This window comes from Protopterus annectens, chromosome 13.part0 (genome assembly GCF_019279795.1).
Source record: "Protopterus annectens isolate FY-2018-M chromosome 13.part0, PAN1.0, whole genome shotgun sequence".
NCBI lineage: Eukaryota > Metazoa > Chordata > Ceratodontiformes > Protopteridae > Protopterus > Protopterus annectens.
The window spans coordinates 282,899,566-282,916,705 of record NC_056747.1 but is presented as its reverse complement, the minus strand read 5'-3'; the positions used below and the strand labels follow the sequence as shown (position 1 = coordinate 282,916,705).

General features: G+C 45.1%; 1 protein-coding gene across 3 annotated transcripts in view; it reads right to left on the bottom strand.

Annotated features, from left to right (window-relative positions):
* Positions 1 to 17,140, bottom strand: part of SSBP4 (single stranded DNA binding protein 4) — a 1,807,268-nt gene that overhangs the window by 177,868 nt on the left and 1,612,260 nt on the right. For all 3 annotated transcript variants that reach the window (XM_044053843.1, XM_044053842.1, XM_044053844.1), the window contains one exon: positions 15,082 to 15,152. In XM_044053843.1, the coding sequence (XP_043909778.1) occupies positions 15,082 to 15,152 (71 nt within the window). The remainder of the gene's footprint in view (positions 1 to 15,081; positions 15,153 to 17,140) is intronic.

Genomic DNA, 17,140 nt, shown 5'->3' with positions numbered 1-17,140 from the left:
AAAGTTCTTCATTAGTACTCTTCAAGAAAAATCTTGATGAGTGGATGGGAAATAGGAAATACACCCCAGGGATCACTTCTGTGTCTCTGCTCGTCAGTGGCACAGGAAAATAACTTTCTTGGGTGGCGTAAACCAGGGAACCTTGTTGGCTAGGCTTGCATAGGCCCTTGGGCCGACAGCCTAGTACGTACCTATGAACCTATGAACTTAAGAATGGGATGCAAGGACTGAAATTTCTAAACCTACATCCTTGTGTTCATTAACAATTATAGGGATCATGGAGACATATGACTGCCCTCTACACTTTTAAATGCCTTTCAGCTTTATGCCAAACCCTTCAAACACTGCCACATTTCTGATAACATTCCATGCAATACATAGAAACTGTTTGAATCTGCCAGTGTAACTGCTGTTTTCCTGCTACAACATTCACACCTGATGTCCTGCATGTCGTAGCTAATAATCCACTGCAAATGTACAGTGCAGGTCCTTCAATATGTCACTAAAGGATTCATTACGGACTATTAATGTATAACTGTTTGATATCTTTTTTTTTTTCTATGTGTTGCTTCCCTCCAGGCCTAGAGATTGTCAAGCCTCCTACTATTAATCTTGAGCTCATTCATTCCCCCATTACTGGGGACTCCCCAGCATGGAGGAAGGAGCCAACCATAAAGACTATTACACAAGAGTTCGTACCCTTGCCTATATTTGGATATGCAGTCTAAGAGGGTGCTCAAACTGGCTCTGTATCCACCCTGCCTGGCTGATGTGGGCACTAGCACCATCATGATGGACAACAGTCTCCCTGTGCACATGTACGAGCTTCCACTCAGTTCCACTTGGTAGCACCAATCCCTTGCTCCCTCACCATCTTTGTATCTAACTGTCTGGAAGCCTCTGCAACAGTTGAAAGAACCACATCTACTGTTAGAGTAAGATTTTACACAGTTGTACTATGTCCCTCCATATCACTGTTGCAGTATTCCTAACTTAAGGGAGCGTACAAGACTTAAGAGGATGCCTGAGATTAGGAAGGCAGAGAAAAACCCTTCACAAACTCATGAAGAGTAGCCCTGGCAAAGCCTGCTCTGGCCCTGAAAACAACATCCAGCATGTAATGTTTAGTGAAAATATGAAGCGAGGACCAAGTAGCAGCCTCTAGGATAGAACTGGTATCCAGACCCTTGAAAACGCACCAGAGGAGGCAAGTGCCCTAGTAGAATGTGCCATTACAAATGAGGAAAGACATTCACCAGGAAAAGAACAAAAGGAAATGATCTTAGAAATCCAAGAGGAGATGGTTTGCTTAGAAACAGCCAATCCCAAAGTCCTGTGATGAAAATAAACTTGGACTTGTGAAAAACAGGTAGTTATGTACTCACCATAACGATCGATGTATGTGGTCCATCTCGCCTCACATTCTTTACTCACGGGTTCGGAGCCGAGAATTGGCTCCGACTCGGCCAACTTATTTCTCTAGCACGAAGTCTCTAATTGGCTGGGCTAACCCGGTATCCCAAGATGCACCTCGCCCTAGCCCCAGATCTAGTTTGCAGCCATTCCAGTCACACCCCACACACAACCGCCACTGGAAGGAACTCCAGCCAGAAAGGAAAGAAAAAACAACGGACATTGAAGGGTTCTCAGAGCCAATTTTCCTCCAAATCCTATAGGAAGGGGGCAGGTAGGAGGGTACGTAAGATTGTGAGGCGAGATGGACCACATACATCGATCGTTATGGGGAGTACATAACTACCTGATGTTATGTGGTCCTATCTTGCCTACATTCTTTACTCACGGGACAGCGTCCCCAGCACCTCTATCCTGGGTGGCTCATAGGAAAATACTCCTGAGAACCGTGGAACCAAAGGAAGCCCGGCCCCTAGAAGCCACGTCCAACTTGTAATGAGTAATAAAGGTGAGCGGAGAGGCCCAGGGGGCCGCAGCACAAATATCATCCAATGAAAGCCTGGCATGCTAAGCTATTGATGTAGACACTGCCCTGGTAGAATGAGCTTTGACGGGAAAGGGTAAATTTCTGCCTGCTGACGAATAGATAAAGGAAATACAATCTCTGATCCATTTAGAAATTGTGCTCTTGGAAGTAGGACAACCTGTTCTGTTTTCTGAGAAGGACACAAACAGTTGATCAGACTTCCTAATACGCTTAGTCCTGTGTACATAGAATCTTAGTTGTCTGTGCACATCCAACTGGTGAAATCTAAACTCTGCTTTATTGGAAAAGTTTGGAAGGAACACTGGTAACTCAATAGACTGATGAAGATTAACGGTGGATGACACCTTCAGAAGGAAGGACGGGTTAAGTCTCAGGGAAACTCTGTCCTTATGAAAGATCAACTACGGAGGTGTAATGGACAAATCTTGTATCTCTGATACTCTTCTGGCCGATGTAATGGCTATTAGGAAAGCCGTCTTCCAACATAGAAATTTTAATTCACAGGTGGCAGACGGTTCAAAGGGTGGTGAAGTGATGGCTTGTAACACAAGGTTTAGATCCCATGGCATGACAGGTTCTGAAACAGGAGAGTGAAGTAACCAGGCGCTTTTCAAGAAGGCCTTACAAAGTTTATGGCCCATAAGAGAAGGCTCGTAAGATGTATGAAAATTGGAAATTGCAGCCAGTTGCACCTTAATGGTAGCAGGCGCAGAGCCCTGTCGGAAAAGCATGGCTAAAAAATCTAAGACCAACGGAACTGGGGCTGTGAAGGGGTCCAAACCTTGGGCCTGAGCCCAAATGGAGAATCTCTTCCATTTGCTGGAATAAATTCTTCTGGTGGAAGACTTGAGATGAAGACAAGATGTGTACCACCTCAGGTGAAAAGGAATGTTGTCTAACTAGTGATGGAAGTGGAGCAGCCAGGCTGTCAACCTGAGGGTTCGCAGGGAGGGATGGAGCTGTCCTGACATGTGAATCAGTAGGTCTGGCACTGGGTCCAGGGTCCAAGGACCGTCCATTGCGTACTGCTGAAGAAAAGGGAACCGTACTTGTCGAGACCAGTGTGGAGCAATTAGAATCATCCTGCTTCCCAAGGATATGGCTTTCTGAATCACTCTTGGTAACAGAGGAAACGGAGGGAAAGCATAGATCAGACCGGAGGGCCAATCATGGACTAGAGCGTCCCTGGGGGACTCCCCCTGTGGAGGGATCAGTGTGAAGTACTTGCTGCATTTGGCATTGAGAGGGCTGGCGAAGAGATCGCAGCAAGGCTGACCCCACCTGTTGAAAATTTGAACCGCCACTCAGTTGTTCAGGGACCACTCGTAAGGCATCAGACTAGCTCTGCTCAGCCTGTCCGCTATCATGTTGGTCTTTCCCGGAATGTGCGTTGCCACTAAAAACCGTTGGGAAGACACTGCCCAATGCCACACTCGCATGGCCTCTCAGCAGAGGGGGGTAAAACTTGGTTCTCCCCTGCTTGTTCAGGTACCACACCACGGACATGCTGTCTGAGTGAATTGCAATCGTTACCAGAGGAAGAGAGCTTTGGAGTGCCTGCAATGCTAGCAACACCGCTCTCATCTCTAGAACACTGATGTGCAGGTGTACCTCGTGATCTTGCCATGTGCCTTGGACCGTCCTACCAAGATAATGCCCCCCCACCCCATCTGGGAGGCGTCCGTGGTCACCGTGGCCACTGTAGACATAAGAATCAAGCTCCTCCCCCTTGTCTAGATTGGTGGAACATAGCCACCAGCAGAGGTCCTGTTTGCTCCGTTCCGTGAGAAGTATCAAGTGGGAAAGAGGAAGTTTCTGAAAGGACCATTGGGCCGAAAGGAGCCACTGTAGGATCCGCATGTGTAACCTGGCTAGAGGCATCAGCATGATGGTGGCAGCCATGGATCCCAGGAGCTAGAGAACTAACCTGGCCTGAACTCTCTTGAGGGGTAACAATGCATGAATCTGAGACTGCAGCACTCTTATCCTCTCTTGTGGCACAAAGGCCCGCATTTGAATAGAGTCTAGCTCTGCGCCTATAAAAACAACAAGCTGTGAGGGCAGCAAGGCAGACTTTTCCCAGTTCGAGGTAATTCCTAGTTGTTGACAAAGTGTAATGGCAGCCTCCCTGGCTTGAATGAGGAGATGCCTGGTGGGGGTGGTGAGAAGCCAGTCGTCCAGATATGGAAACACCTGGAATCCCCGATGTCTCAGGTGAGCCGTCACCACTGCCAAACACTTGGTAAACACCCTGGGGGCTGTGGTGAGACCAAAGGGCAGGGCACGAAACAAGAAGTGACTGGCTCCCAGCCGGAAGCGTAAGTGACTCCTGGATGCCTTGTCCATCTTGATGTGGTAGTAGGCATCCTTGAGATCGATGGAGCACATCCATACTCCTTTTTCCAGCAAGGGAAAAATGGACTGAAGAGTGACCATTTGGAACTTGGACTTCAGAACGTAGTGATTCAATCGGCTGAGATCCAGAATGGGCCTCAGGTCCCCTGTTCTTTTCGGCACCAAAAAGAGTCTTGAGTAAGTTCCTGATCTGATATGGTCTGAGGGGACTGATTGGATGACTCCTTTTTCTAGCAGCTTTGAAACTTCTAGTGCTGCTTGATCCCGTTGACTGGGTGGAACGTCCGGGATTCTTTTGACTGCAGACGGTGTTGAGAAAAAGGGGATAGTGTAACCTCCGGTAACTATTCGAAGCACCCAACGATTCTGGGTGATGCTTTCCCAGGCTTTCAGATGCAACACAATTCGGCCCCCGACTGGCTCCGGAACAGCACAGTCGGGCAACGCCTCAGGAATGCTGAAAGGAAGACCCATGAAAGGAATCGCGGTCTCCCGAGTTGCGGGGGCCTCCTCTGCCTCTAGGACGGCATCTTCCAGAATAATTTCCCCCTCCTCTGCCTCTGGAGGGGGACTCACCTTGAGCGACAGGGAAAGACTTCTGTGACTTCTTGAACCACATTTTCCCTCCTCTCTGAGCCTTGGGGTAAGGCCTAGAAGGAAGACAGAAATGGGCCCCTACGGCAGATAGGGTCTTCCCCTCCTGTTCACATCTGGTGAGGGTGTCTTTCACTTTGGTCCTGAAGAGTGAGGACCCATCAAAGGGGGCATGAGTGAAGGAAGACTTAAAAGCCTCCGCAAAATGACACAGGTGCATCCAGGCTTGCCTTCTGAGAGCTACACCTGAGCTAGCTTCCCTACTCGCCCCTTCGGCTGCATAGGATATGAGCCTCATGGACGAGTTGACAATGGAACCAAGGGTAGACAACTGGGTGTTAACAGACTGCGCTACTGCCTCAGGCATGTTACCCATCAGAGTGTCTCCTAGCTCCTTAAGGAGATCTCTCTGGAGCCGAGTAAAATGGCAAAGATAATTCAGCGACCGCAAGGTAAAGGTCACTCTAGACAGGGTATGCTTCCCATACCGGTCCATACTCCTGGACTCCTTGTTATGAGGATGGATGGAAGAAGAAGCCTCTGCAACTTCCTGCTGAGTGGCTGTTGCCACCACCAAGGCATCTATGGAAACCCCCTTGGTCAGGAACTCTTTCCCCCAGGGGGAGCAGAAAGAAACTTATTTGGACGTCTGGGCACCAGTTCCACGGAATCAGGGGTCTCCCACACCCTTCAACAAATCAAATCCAGGAGTTCATCGAAGGGTGGAGACACCCAGGAGGCAGTGGGTTGAGCTCCGAAGGCCTTGAGGAATACAGACTCCTCCTCAGAGGGGGTCTTGGAAGGCCAGTCACCTCTCTGCCTCAAGATCTCCAGGATGTCGGAGAAAGAGACATCATCGGAGGGCGACTTAGGGGACCCCTCTGACTCCTCGAGGTCGGTATCGGAAGTGAGGGACTCGTCCTGGGAGTCTATGTGCTTCCTCTTGCACAACTTCTTTCTAGGGGGCTCCTCAGGCACCGACACTGAGAGGCCATCAGAAAGTTGGGGACCGCTCATGGGGGTATCTTCAGACCTTAGGGCTCCGCCATCCACGGACAGGGAGGCGTCAGAGGCTCTAGCCGGGGTGTAGGGGGAAGGAGTGACCGATCCGGGTGATGTAAATGACTATCTGGCTAGTGCGCTCCTCATGGCCTCGAAGGCAGGTCCCCCCGAATCAGAGGACCGACCCTTCTCCAAGACCACAACCGGAGTCGGGGTTCCCCAAGCCGATGCACCGAGAGGGAGGTTCAGAACCAACAAGAGTCCCAAGGTATCCCCCTCGGGTCAGACTGAGGAAACCTGAGTACTGAAACCAGTGGACGGAACCGACATGGTTGGAGCTGACATCGGCTCCGATAAATTCGCAAGGGGTATCGGAGCCGACATGAGAACATCACTCGGCGTGGAGCACTCCGGCGACACAGGGGTGCTCGGAGGAGGAATCATAGGTACAAGAATAGGGACTGGCTCCGGAGCAGACTGGGTCGGAGCCGAGAACAATTTTGCTAACACCGGCAACTGCAGGAGCCTCTGGACTACCATATCCACATCTAAATCAGACAGCCTAGAGGATTTGGAGGAAATAGAAGGAGATCGGGATCTCCTACCCGGAGACACAGGCGTAACACTGGGTGACCGGCTCCGAATAGGCTCCAATAATATTGGGGCCGAGGTCGACTCCAGTACAACAGATACCTCCTGCGGCCCCGAGGACAAGGGAGCCGAGGAGGCAGTATCCACTTTCGAAACCTTCTCCGGGGGCTCCTATGAGACAGATGGAGCCGGAGATCTTTTCTTGGCCTTGGAAGTCTTAGACTTAGTACTAGAAGAAGAGTCTAAGGACTCCTCAAAAGAAGGCTTAACCAGGCCCTTCAAAATCAGCTTATTTTTTCTTTCCTGCAGTACCCTCAGGCTGAACGCATGGCAAAAACTGCAGGACTCTTGCAGGTGAATAGCACCAAGACAATAAACACAGATAGAATGCCCATCTGTAATGGACATTTTGTAGCCACATTTTGAGCATTTTTTAAACCCTGAGGGTTTATGCTCTTTCTGCTCTTTAGACATAGTACTTCACAGCACCCACTCAACCGACAACGACAGACACAAGAGGAAGACGGGAAAAAAACAAACTACGAACAAGCAAGGAAACTCTAATTTAAACGTTTCTTTGGTGCAGCAAGAAAATCTAACTACCGACCAAACAAAACACAAGTTTGCACAAAAACAACACAGGAGAGGACTAGGTCCTCTAATTTAAACAGGCCTAGCCCAGCAAACAGAGGGATACCACAAAAAAAAAAACACTGCTAGCTTACACAGTACACTCACAATGAAAAACTAGCTATTAAAATAGCTTTTTACGAGAAACAGACTGCTAAAGACTTATGAAAAGTTTTGAAAAAGGGTACTTAGCCACAGCCAAGCGAGACTATGTCCTAACTCTACGAGCGGCAAACGAGATCTGGGGCTAGGGCGAGGTGCATTTTGGGATACCGGGTTAGCCCAGCCAATTAGAGACTTTGTGCTAGAGAAATAAGTTGGCCGAGTCAGAGCCGATTCTCAGCTCCGAACCCGTGAGTAAAGAATGTAGGCGAGATAGGACCACATAACATCTTTAGTTTTATCTAAATAATATTGGAGCTGTCTATGTAAATCCAATGTGTGAAGAACCTTCGCACTGGCAGACTGCAAAAAAGGAAGGAGGATGAATAAAATGATTAACGGACAACTCATCGACCACTTTAGGCACAAAAGGATTATTAGTATGAAGAGACACCCTGTCTCTGTGTAAAATTAAATAAGAAGAAATAGCCATGAGAGCCTAAAGTTCAGACAACCTCTTGGCTGAAGCAAGAGCCAAAAGCAGAATAGTCTTCCAAGTAAAATACTGCAAGGCAGCTGAGGAAGTTTGCTCAAAAGGAGCATGGGTCAATTTTTCAAGTACAAAATTGAGGTCCCAGGAAGGTGGAATAGGCTTCCTGGGAGGCCTGACATGAAGGACGCCTTTAAGGAATTGCTTGACCTCAAACCTAGAGTGAAGAAGAGGATTCAAGGGCAGACATGCAGGAATTGCTGACAAGTGAGTTTTTCACTTTAGAATATGCCAACCCAGCATGGAGCAGATCACACAAACAAGAGAGAACCAAATGAGCCTTCACTGACAGTGGGATCCTGATGGTGAGACAAGCACCACAAAGAAAATCTCTTCCATTTGGACATATAAGATTTCCTGCAGAACCCAAAGCAAGTTCTTCAAAAAGAGGTGCTTAAAAGGGATCAAAACCCTATTACCCACAGTGTCTTTTGAAGAGTGGACAAGTGATTATGGATGAGAGACTTCTTGTCTTGTGTGAGAAGATCCACCCGGTGAGTTAACTTGTGGTGAATGCCCCTGGCCAGGTGAGAAGGAAGGGGCAAAAAAATGCTGTCTGGGCCAAAACAGAGTCATCAGCAAGATTTTGGGAAAGTCCTGCTTGATCTTGTGCATAACATGTAGGAACAGGGGAACAGGGGAATGCGTACAGAAACATTCCCTTCCAAGGAAAAGCCAGGGTGTCCACTTTCAAGCCAGGAGACTTAGGACTATGGAACAGAACAATAGGGGAAGTTGTCTGTTCAGAGGGAAGGCAAAAAAATCTACCTGAGGAATACCCCCTGATGGATAGTGATGCATCATCCATTTCTGAGATTGTGTGCTGGACCTGCTCTGAGGAAATGTAAACTGTCTGAAGAGTTGTTTGATACTGGATAGCTAGATTCCTGACCTGAACAGCTAGTCTGAAAAGAAGATGGGAATTTGCAGCCCCCTGCTTGTTGACATACATGAATACTGTGGTATTGTCTGTGTAAACTGAGGAGCCTGGGATGAAAGAGGGAATGAAAGGTATGCGGAGCCAGAAGAGCTCTCATCTCTTTTATGTTGATTTGGTCTGACCTCTGATGAGGAGGCCAGAGACCCTGAATCTTTAGGAAACCACAGGAGGAACCCCATTCCCCTGTCTGAGGTGTGTGTAAAGAGCTCCTGAGTGGGACATGGAGCTTGAAAAGGAAGCTCTGTTTGAATGAAAGTTGATTAATCCACCAATGATGCTTGAGCTTGAGACAGGGAAGGACAAGTACTGAGAACTCCAGGGGGTGGCAGTGTTGAAGCTACACTGACTTGAGGTACCAGTCAAGTCTCCTCATGTGGAGCCTGGCAAGAGGGAGCATGGGAATGGTGGAAGCCTAAACCTCACCACCCCGAGAAATTCCCTGGGTGTGACAGATGCCAGAGGAGGAAGGGATTGGAAAAAGGTTATTAGAGAGACAGCCTTTGGGGCAGGCAGAGATGCAAACATGGAAAATGTCTGAAGTCTGCAGCCAAGAAAAATATGATCTTGGGAAGGTGTCAGAACTGATTTCTAGAGGTTTATGGTGAAACCCAGACTGTGTAATTCTCAAGTAGTAAACCTGAGATCCTGAAGTAGGCTGATGGGAGAAGGAGCTTGAATAAGCAGATTGTCTATAGGGAAAAATCTGAATACCTTGAGTCCTGCAAAAAAGCAATGACAAGAGTGAGGCATTTGGTAAATACCCATGGGGCACTAGAGAGGCCAAAGGGCAAAGGAGAGAACTGGAAATGCAAGGAAGAGACTGAGAAACATTTCCTGAAGAGAGGATACACGGGGATGTGAAGATGGGCATCCTTGAGATCCAGAGATACTAGAACTGAAGAGGAGGAAACAATGTCAGAAGGCATAATACCCAAAAAGGAAGCAGCCTTGAGAAAGGTGTTCAGTAGGGAAAGATCCAAAACTGGTCTCCACGTAATCTCCTTTCATGGGGCCAAAAACATTCAGGAATAAAAATCCTTCCCTACCTGGGTGGGAGACATGCCTTGAATGGTGCCCTGAGCCACAACAGAGTAATGAACCCCTGGAAAATGAAAGAACTGTTCCAGAGGAGGTTAAAGAATTCCCAAAAAGGGAGGAAGTGACTTTCAAACCATGAACTATCCCTTACAGATAATGGATATAACCCAAAACTCTGAAGTGAATTTTAGCCAATTTGGTAGAGGCAGGGAAAGACAAAGGAACGTTGGAACCTGGCCAAGGGAAGGAGGAAGGAAACTGTCAAACAGAACCAAACTTACCCTGAAAAGAAAGTTTCTGGGAGGCAGGGCTCTGAGTAGACTTAGCAGGAGTCACACATCTAGAACCCCTCTTGTCTTTGGGAGGAGGGCAGGATTGCCTAAGAACAAAGGCAAACGTGGAGGGATAGTTTCTCTGAAATTTAGGAATGGGAAAAACAAAAATATTTCAGCTCCTGCAAAGCTTTTCCCTTGTTTTGGAGGGACATGAAAAGGTCAGCAGCAGATCAAAAAAAACATTTAGTATCTAAAGAAGCACCCAAAGGTTTGGCCTTAATGTTATCAGACAAAGCAAAGAATAATGATTCATGACTGAAACAAAGGCAGAAGGTTCTGGAAGAGGCATCAGCTGCATTACAGCTGCATTTGAATGAGTGGTGAGCAACTTGTGAAGTGGAGCCCAAGTAGGGAAAGGGAAGAAGCCTTCTCCCTCAGAGACAGGACGTTTAGAAGCCACCTTAGAAAACTGAGAGAGGAGGGCCAAAGCACACTTAGTCATATGGGTCTGGTAGTTAATGCCCCTAAATGACAAAGTGGCCATACATGACAAAGTGGCAGCAGTAAAAACTTTCTTGCCCAACCTCACCATGGCCCTACTATCCTTTTCAGAAGGCAACACGCTTGGTGGAGGGCAGCAACTTGGAAAGTTTGTCATATGAGACTGACACCACAGAAGGGTCAAGCAGGGCATTTATAAAGAAATGTACACTCCTCAGGCACTTTATAAAATCTATCTGGTTTCTTAGGTGCAGGAGGCGGAGAGTAAGGGGTGACAGAAGCTGCTTAAAAGGTATCTAAAAGGGCAGCCAGAACAGGAGGAACAGCAGATTGTTTGAGGGATATTTGTAGGACCTCATATCATCTTTTATGAACATCAGAGACTTGAGAACAATCACACTTAAAATAGTCCATCATATGGGCAATGGTGTCCCCAAAGCGCTTTCTAAGGGGAGTCTAGACTTAAGGAATCCTCCTCCTCCTCTGAACTGTAGTCAAAGGGTGGGAGGGATTTGGGAAAAATAAGCAAAGGATTCTTCTCTGGAGTCCAGATCATCATCCAAGGAACCAAGTTCCCTGGGTCTCTTGGGTGGAGTGGAAAGTTACGGAGCAGCAGGAACAGAGAACACTTGAGGTGGCTTCAAGGCCATCAAAGCATTAAATAAACCCTGAGTGAAATCCTGCCAATCTCATTGGGAAGTCTTCTGTTTCTTTTTCTGCAGTTGAGCCCAGTCGAAACACTGCTGAGACTCAGATCCCTGATGTGATTCTATTATGTTGACTGGAATCTCCTCCCTCATTATGATCTGAGGAATCCCCTTAGTTCCTCTGGATATAATCAGCCAAGGGTTCCCCCTCAACATCAGGTAAAGATGCTTGAAAAGTCTCTGAGAAATTGCAGGAAGCCGGACCTATGCTGGCGTCCACTGCAGGGGAATCCAAAGCAACTGCCGGATGGCCCCTATAGGCTTTCACCAGCCTCTAGAGAGATGTCCAAAGCTGGATCAAGCCTAACATTTTTGGCCTTTTTTCTGACAGACAGCTGGCCCTCAAGAAAGAAAGGTTCTGCCACAGCACCCAGAGCCAACATATTGAGATGCTGGTTCTCTGGTTATATGGGTAAAGAGGGTAGATGACTCTGTGGGGTGTTTGGTACAAATGCCTGACAGACAGAACACTGTGTATGATCATGAGAAGCACCCAAATAAAAATAGACACTGGTCTTGATGGTCTTTATCATGAATCTTCCTCCCACACTGACATTTTCCCTTTCTGGATGCCATGAATACGACCACAACATGATGGAAAGGAAGAAAAGAAACTCCATGGGTACTTATCTGAAAACATTGCTTAGTAATAAGCACAGCAAAAGAGCATTTGGACTGACATTCAATAATGTTTTTACTGCAGCAAAGAAGTTTGGGTATGCGTCTGTACATCACCTTTATGCCCTGCATCGTGCACCCTATAAGAGCTGAAGGCCTTTGGTATACTGGCTGGATGGGAGGCTATCTTTGGCATGAAATCCCTTAGGTGAAGAATATTGCAACAGTGATATGGAAGGATACCTACCTGACTTCAACTTCCGAATGTTGAATGTCATGCAACAGAATGACAAACACTAAAAAGTACGGTCATCAACAGTTAACAGATAAGTACATTATTTCACGTTTACGTATGTGGCAGTAATTCACCTGTATACACAATGGAAAGAAATGTTTTACTCCTACTTTTTTTATTCATTTTTTGCCCATGCTGCCTTTCAACCATCAGCCCCTCCTGGCTAATTCGCAAATTTGCTTCCCATGACTGGGGTGAGTGTCAATTAGGAGGAGCCATCAGAGATGGTTTGAAGCTTTTTTCTGCTTTAACCTCTATCGTAGCTTCTGAAAGCTTGGCTGACAGAGCCGATGAGGGACAGCTCATCCAGCTTTCAATTAGGACATAATGCTGATTTGTGCAACACAATGCCTTTTTAAACACTTTAGACTTGATTTCTTGTAGTTCCATCAGCTTTATGGCATGCACCCCATTTCCCATGCACGTTATGTATAAGCCTGTATTTCCTTCATGCAAGACACAAGGTAATGTCCAAACAGTTGCTTTATCTACTGCATTTCTTTGAAACTGTACGTTTTCCCTTACAACATGCAAACAGTACATAAAAATAATGATGCCATACAAGAAATGCCAATGAATGCAGACAACCACAAGTTATGAGAAATGAGATGTTGGGACACAGGTACCAAGAGAAACATCTGCATGCTTTAGAAGAACAAAGAAAATCATGCAGAATTAGTGGACAGCGAAAACAAACAAAAAATGACAGGGAGTGGTATGCAGAACAGTCAGGAAGGAGATTATGAAATATTTTCTCTAGAGGGACTTGAGCAGCAGGCCAGTTGCTGCTTACAGCACCAGTGTCCTGGATTCACGCATCACGTCAGTAATGAACCCTAGACCCTGAAAATCCAATGAGGACTGATTTACCACAATGCTGCTATGCTGACCACACTTCCCATGCCTTCATGGTGCACTGCACTTAGACTATGGAGGTAGAAAAAAGACATCCACACTATTTAAGGAAAGAAAATTTTAGCTTAGCCCTTCTCAATCCAGTTTTTTTTTGTATTACTTGTTCCAAGTACAGTAACTGGCCTGCTGTCCATGTCAACCAGAGAAAAACGTTACTTCCTAACTTCCCCGTTACCAATTTACTTGATGCTTGCTTTGGCTGAAGGGGGAACTGTAAACCCATGTTACCTCTGCAATTTGTGCATGGTTCTCTCTTTGGTGAAAAGCTGCCTAGCAAAATGAAATAAAATAAACACACCTACACATCTAGCTTTATAATTCTAATTCTGAATACCAGAATCCAGACAGAACATACAAAAAAAAAAAATAAATAAAAAAGGATAAAAAATCTATGATGATGAAATTATACTTGCAAATTGCTTTTTTATATCAGCACACTGCCAAGCACAGACTAGTGATGTAACTCTGAATGTGGTAGCAGCCATATGCAAACATTACCCACATACAGCCTCACAGCATGCACTGATTTTACCATGAAGGGGTTGCACACCAAGACAATGCAGACACTACATTTCTCGGTTTTCAATGACTGCCTTGGGCTGTTACTTCCACCCAGACACCAAACAGAACACCAGGAGTCACAACACAAGATAACTGAGTGAAATATCACATCTAAAGCATAATACGTTCCATCACTACGGCATGCTTTTTTATGGTAACCATTTGAAATTTCAGGACCCACTACAGTGAGTCCTGAAACACGTAGACTGAATGGCTAAAAGCAAGGATGTATATATACGAAGTCTGAGAAGGACATTTCCCGGAATATTCCATTTTCTCTGAGGTATAGTGATCTCGGAGTTGGTATATATAAGTTCAAGAGGTGTGGGTGTGTAGAAGCTTGTCACGCTGCAAAAAAAGTTTACAGAAAAAGAACAAATGAGATTCCTTCTCCTGGATTTTCTTGATCTCTTTTGTTTGGGTCTGTCAAAGCTTGGCATTCCGAATGCCAACATTTCAGTAGGGAGTCCATTTTTATTATCGATCCACATGCCAATATTTTAGAGCAGACCACACTCTCCACCCTGGGACAACACAGGGCCATCCGCACTCTGGTTGATATGTTACCAAAATTCTCATGCAGGGGAAATGCTAATATTTTGGCCTTCTTGTGACTTAGTAAAGTTAGGTGGAAGTTTGTATTCATTTATCATGAAACAACTGAAAAAAATCAAAGTTTTTTTTTTTTTTTTTTTAATGCAATCATTAGAAACATGACTGTGCACTTAGGATGATGGCAGTACGGCAGCTCACCCCATCCCCATTGCCACTGGCCACTGTTGGTGCCATTTATTTGAAGACTAAATATATAAACGGGATCTTCAGAACCTAGGAACACAGCAAGTATAAATGGCACGAGGAGGGTGGAGGTATATAAATGTGACACTGTGGAATCTCGGAATACTGTTCCTACTCTGAAGCACAACCGTCTTAGAGTTACTAAAAACATGTAACAGGGACAGGGTGCTTGAAAAGTGTAATGCAAAGTTTCAAAATTCCCAGTTATTCTTCATGAATCACAATTTGTTTTTCAAAGTGTCAGGACTCATGTGGTCAGGTCTTGTAATTTTGATAGGGAGTAGTCAGATAGGGAGATCATGTGTGTCAAAAGTGAGCGAATTTTTAAACACAATCCACTCGTCGGACGTTTCATAGAAATTAAACAGACTAAAGAAATCACCATGAGGAAGGGAAGCAGTGATCCTTACACAACTCACAGCAGACAAGGTGACTCAGGTAAATTCTTCTTCCCTTCCTGTTTTTATACTACATCAAAGTAATGACTGCAGGATCAGCTATTACTGAGGAAACCCATAAACCTACATGAAGTTCTGAGACCTACAGCAAGTCATTTGGCTCAAGCTGTCCTGTTTGTGAACATGAACAGTAATGAAGAGAAAAACTGGGAATTACTGAAAAAATATAGTTCAGCTGCAAGATTGCTTACCTGGGGCCCCATCCCTGCCATACCCCGAGGAGGGTTCATTCTCTGCATTGGTCCAGCCATGTTGGGGTGTCCTGTGTAATATAAAATATCAGTTAATGATGAAAAAAATGCAAACTATGTATCAGAGCTCCACACTAAAACAAGTACATTATGTCCCAACTACTTCAGTTCATCAGGGAAAACACCTGCCTGCATGTTCTTTTTTTAATCTGTTCTTTATAGTAACAGCATAACCTGATGGAGAAAGAGCTCTGTACAGCATGCATTATTGACTCCATACATTATTATAATACATTTGTTTATGACATCTATGAGTACACTAACAGCATGTCTTGTCTGTGACAATAACTGGTACGAGCCAAAGCCTTTTCTCCAAACACACAGTATGTTAAATATTACATCGCAAATCTAATTTTGAAACTAGTTTCCAGTTGTAGAGGTATTACAAGCATGTCTGGCATTAACACATGCACATAATAGGCAGAAGCTTATAATCAACAGGGAATTTAAAAAATACCATAGACATTTAACTAAGACCACTCAGACACTTGTAATTTTTTTATTTTATCTAAGCAGCAGTATTAAAGTATAATGTATGGTTGTATATTACTTCACACACAAACGAGTAACTAAGATCCTGTTAGACTACAGTATCTACATAAAACAAGGCTACTTCAGGATAATGGACCTAGCAGGCACAGGGCAAGCATGACCGATAGTATAAATTCACCTGCTTGTAACACCATCAGACTGTGGAAACAATATGCAAACTGTCAAAAATATGTACTTTCAGCACATTTTTTTCTGTTTTGGAACACGCACTGTAATTTTTTTTTTTACCCACAATTTAGAATAGTGCAGTTAACACTGCCAGGTATTTATTGTACATGCAATTTTAACTGAACCACAAACAGGAGAAGATATCAAAGAAGCATGTCCAGTTTGTGAATCAGTTGTTTCTAACCTTATTTTACAGCACAAATGGATGTTTACTTACACATCAAAATTCCCTACCATACCAAACCAAAAGTCATTACATCACAGTAAATTCAGCACATCTGTGACTACTACAGTGAAAAGTGCAGCATTTGCCTTTGAACAGCATAAAATCATGAGGATTGTGCAAATATTTGTATGTTCAGAACTGGAGGAGACCTGTAAGTTTCAGAGAGAGGCTGATGCATAGAATACAACTTAAAATTACATTAAAGCAGGGACTAGTTTAGATATTTTTAAGAACAGCTCAGACACTTATCATGGAAATGACTGCTTTGATATATTGGCCAGCTAGAAAGGCATTATTGCTCATGTCTGAAATATTTACATGTATGTATGTATGTATGTACAAGTTAGTGCAGCTGTAAGGATTATGAAACTATCACAAAAGTACAGTTGTGTACACTTACCATAAATTTAGATGTTCGAGTGTATTCACTGTTGCAGTCATTACATTTGGATTATCTATTTGCAGTAGCCCTCAGTCGGCCTGATTAACAAAGTCTTGGGTCCTGCGTCGGTTGCTGTCCCTTCTGCCAAGACGTCAGGTCGTCAGGGTTATAAAACATGCAGCCAATGCCATTACGTCAGTTTTTCTTGCCCCAGATGTCAGGTGCTCCCCTAATGGGAAGCAATTAAATCTATAAATACTAGGATATATTGCCAACAAAGAAGAAAATACACCAAAAAGATTTTAGAGCATAGTAAGTGAGAGTAGAGGAATAGCCAAAAGAAGAAAGGGGGCTGGAGGGAGGGTAAAGTACAGTTTTGTACCTACCATAAATGTAGATGTTCGAGTGTATATACTGCTGCAGTCATCACACTTGGGTTATCCTGCTGTCAGGCGGTCCCGCAGTCAGCCTGAATTCCAAAGCCTTGGTCCGCGTCGGTTGTCGTCGCTTCTTCCCTGACGTCAGTGCGGCAGGGGTATAAAAGACGCAGCCGACGCCATTTTCTTCAGTTTTTCTTGCCCCAGATGTCAGGTGCCCCAAACTAAGAAGGCAAAATAAGAAGCTTGCAAAACATACCTTAGTGCAAAACAATGGTACTAGTTGTAAGCAAA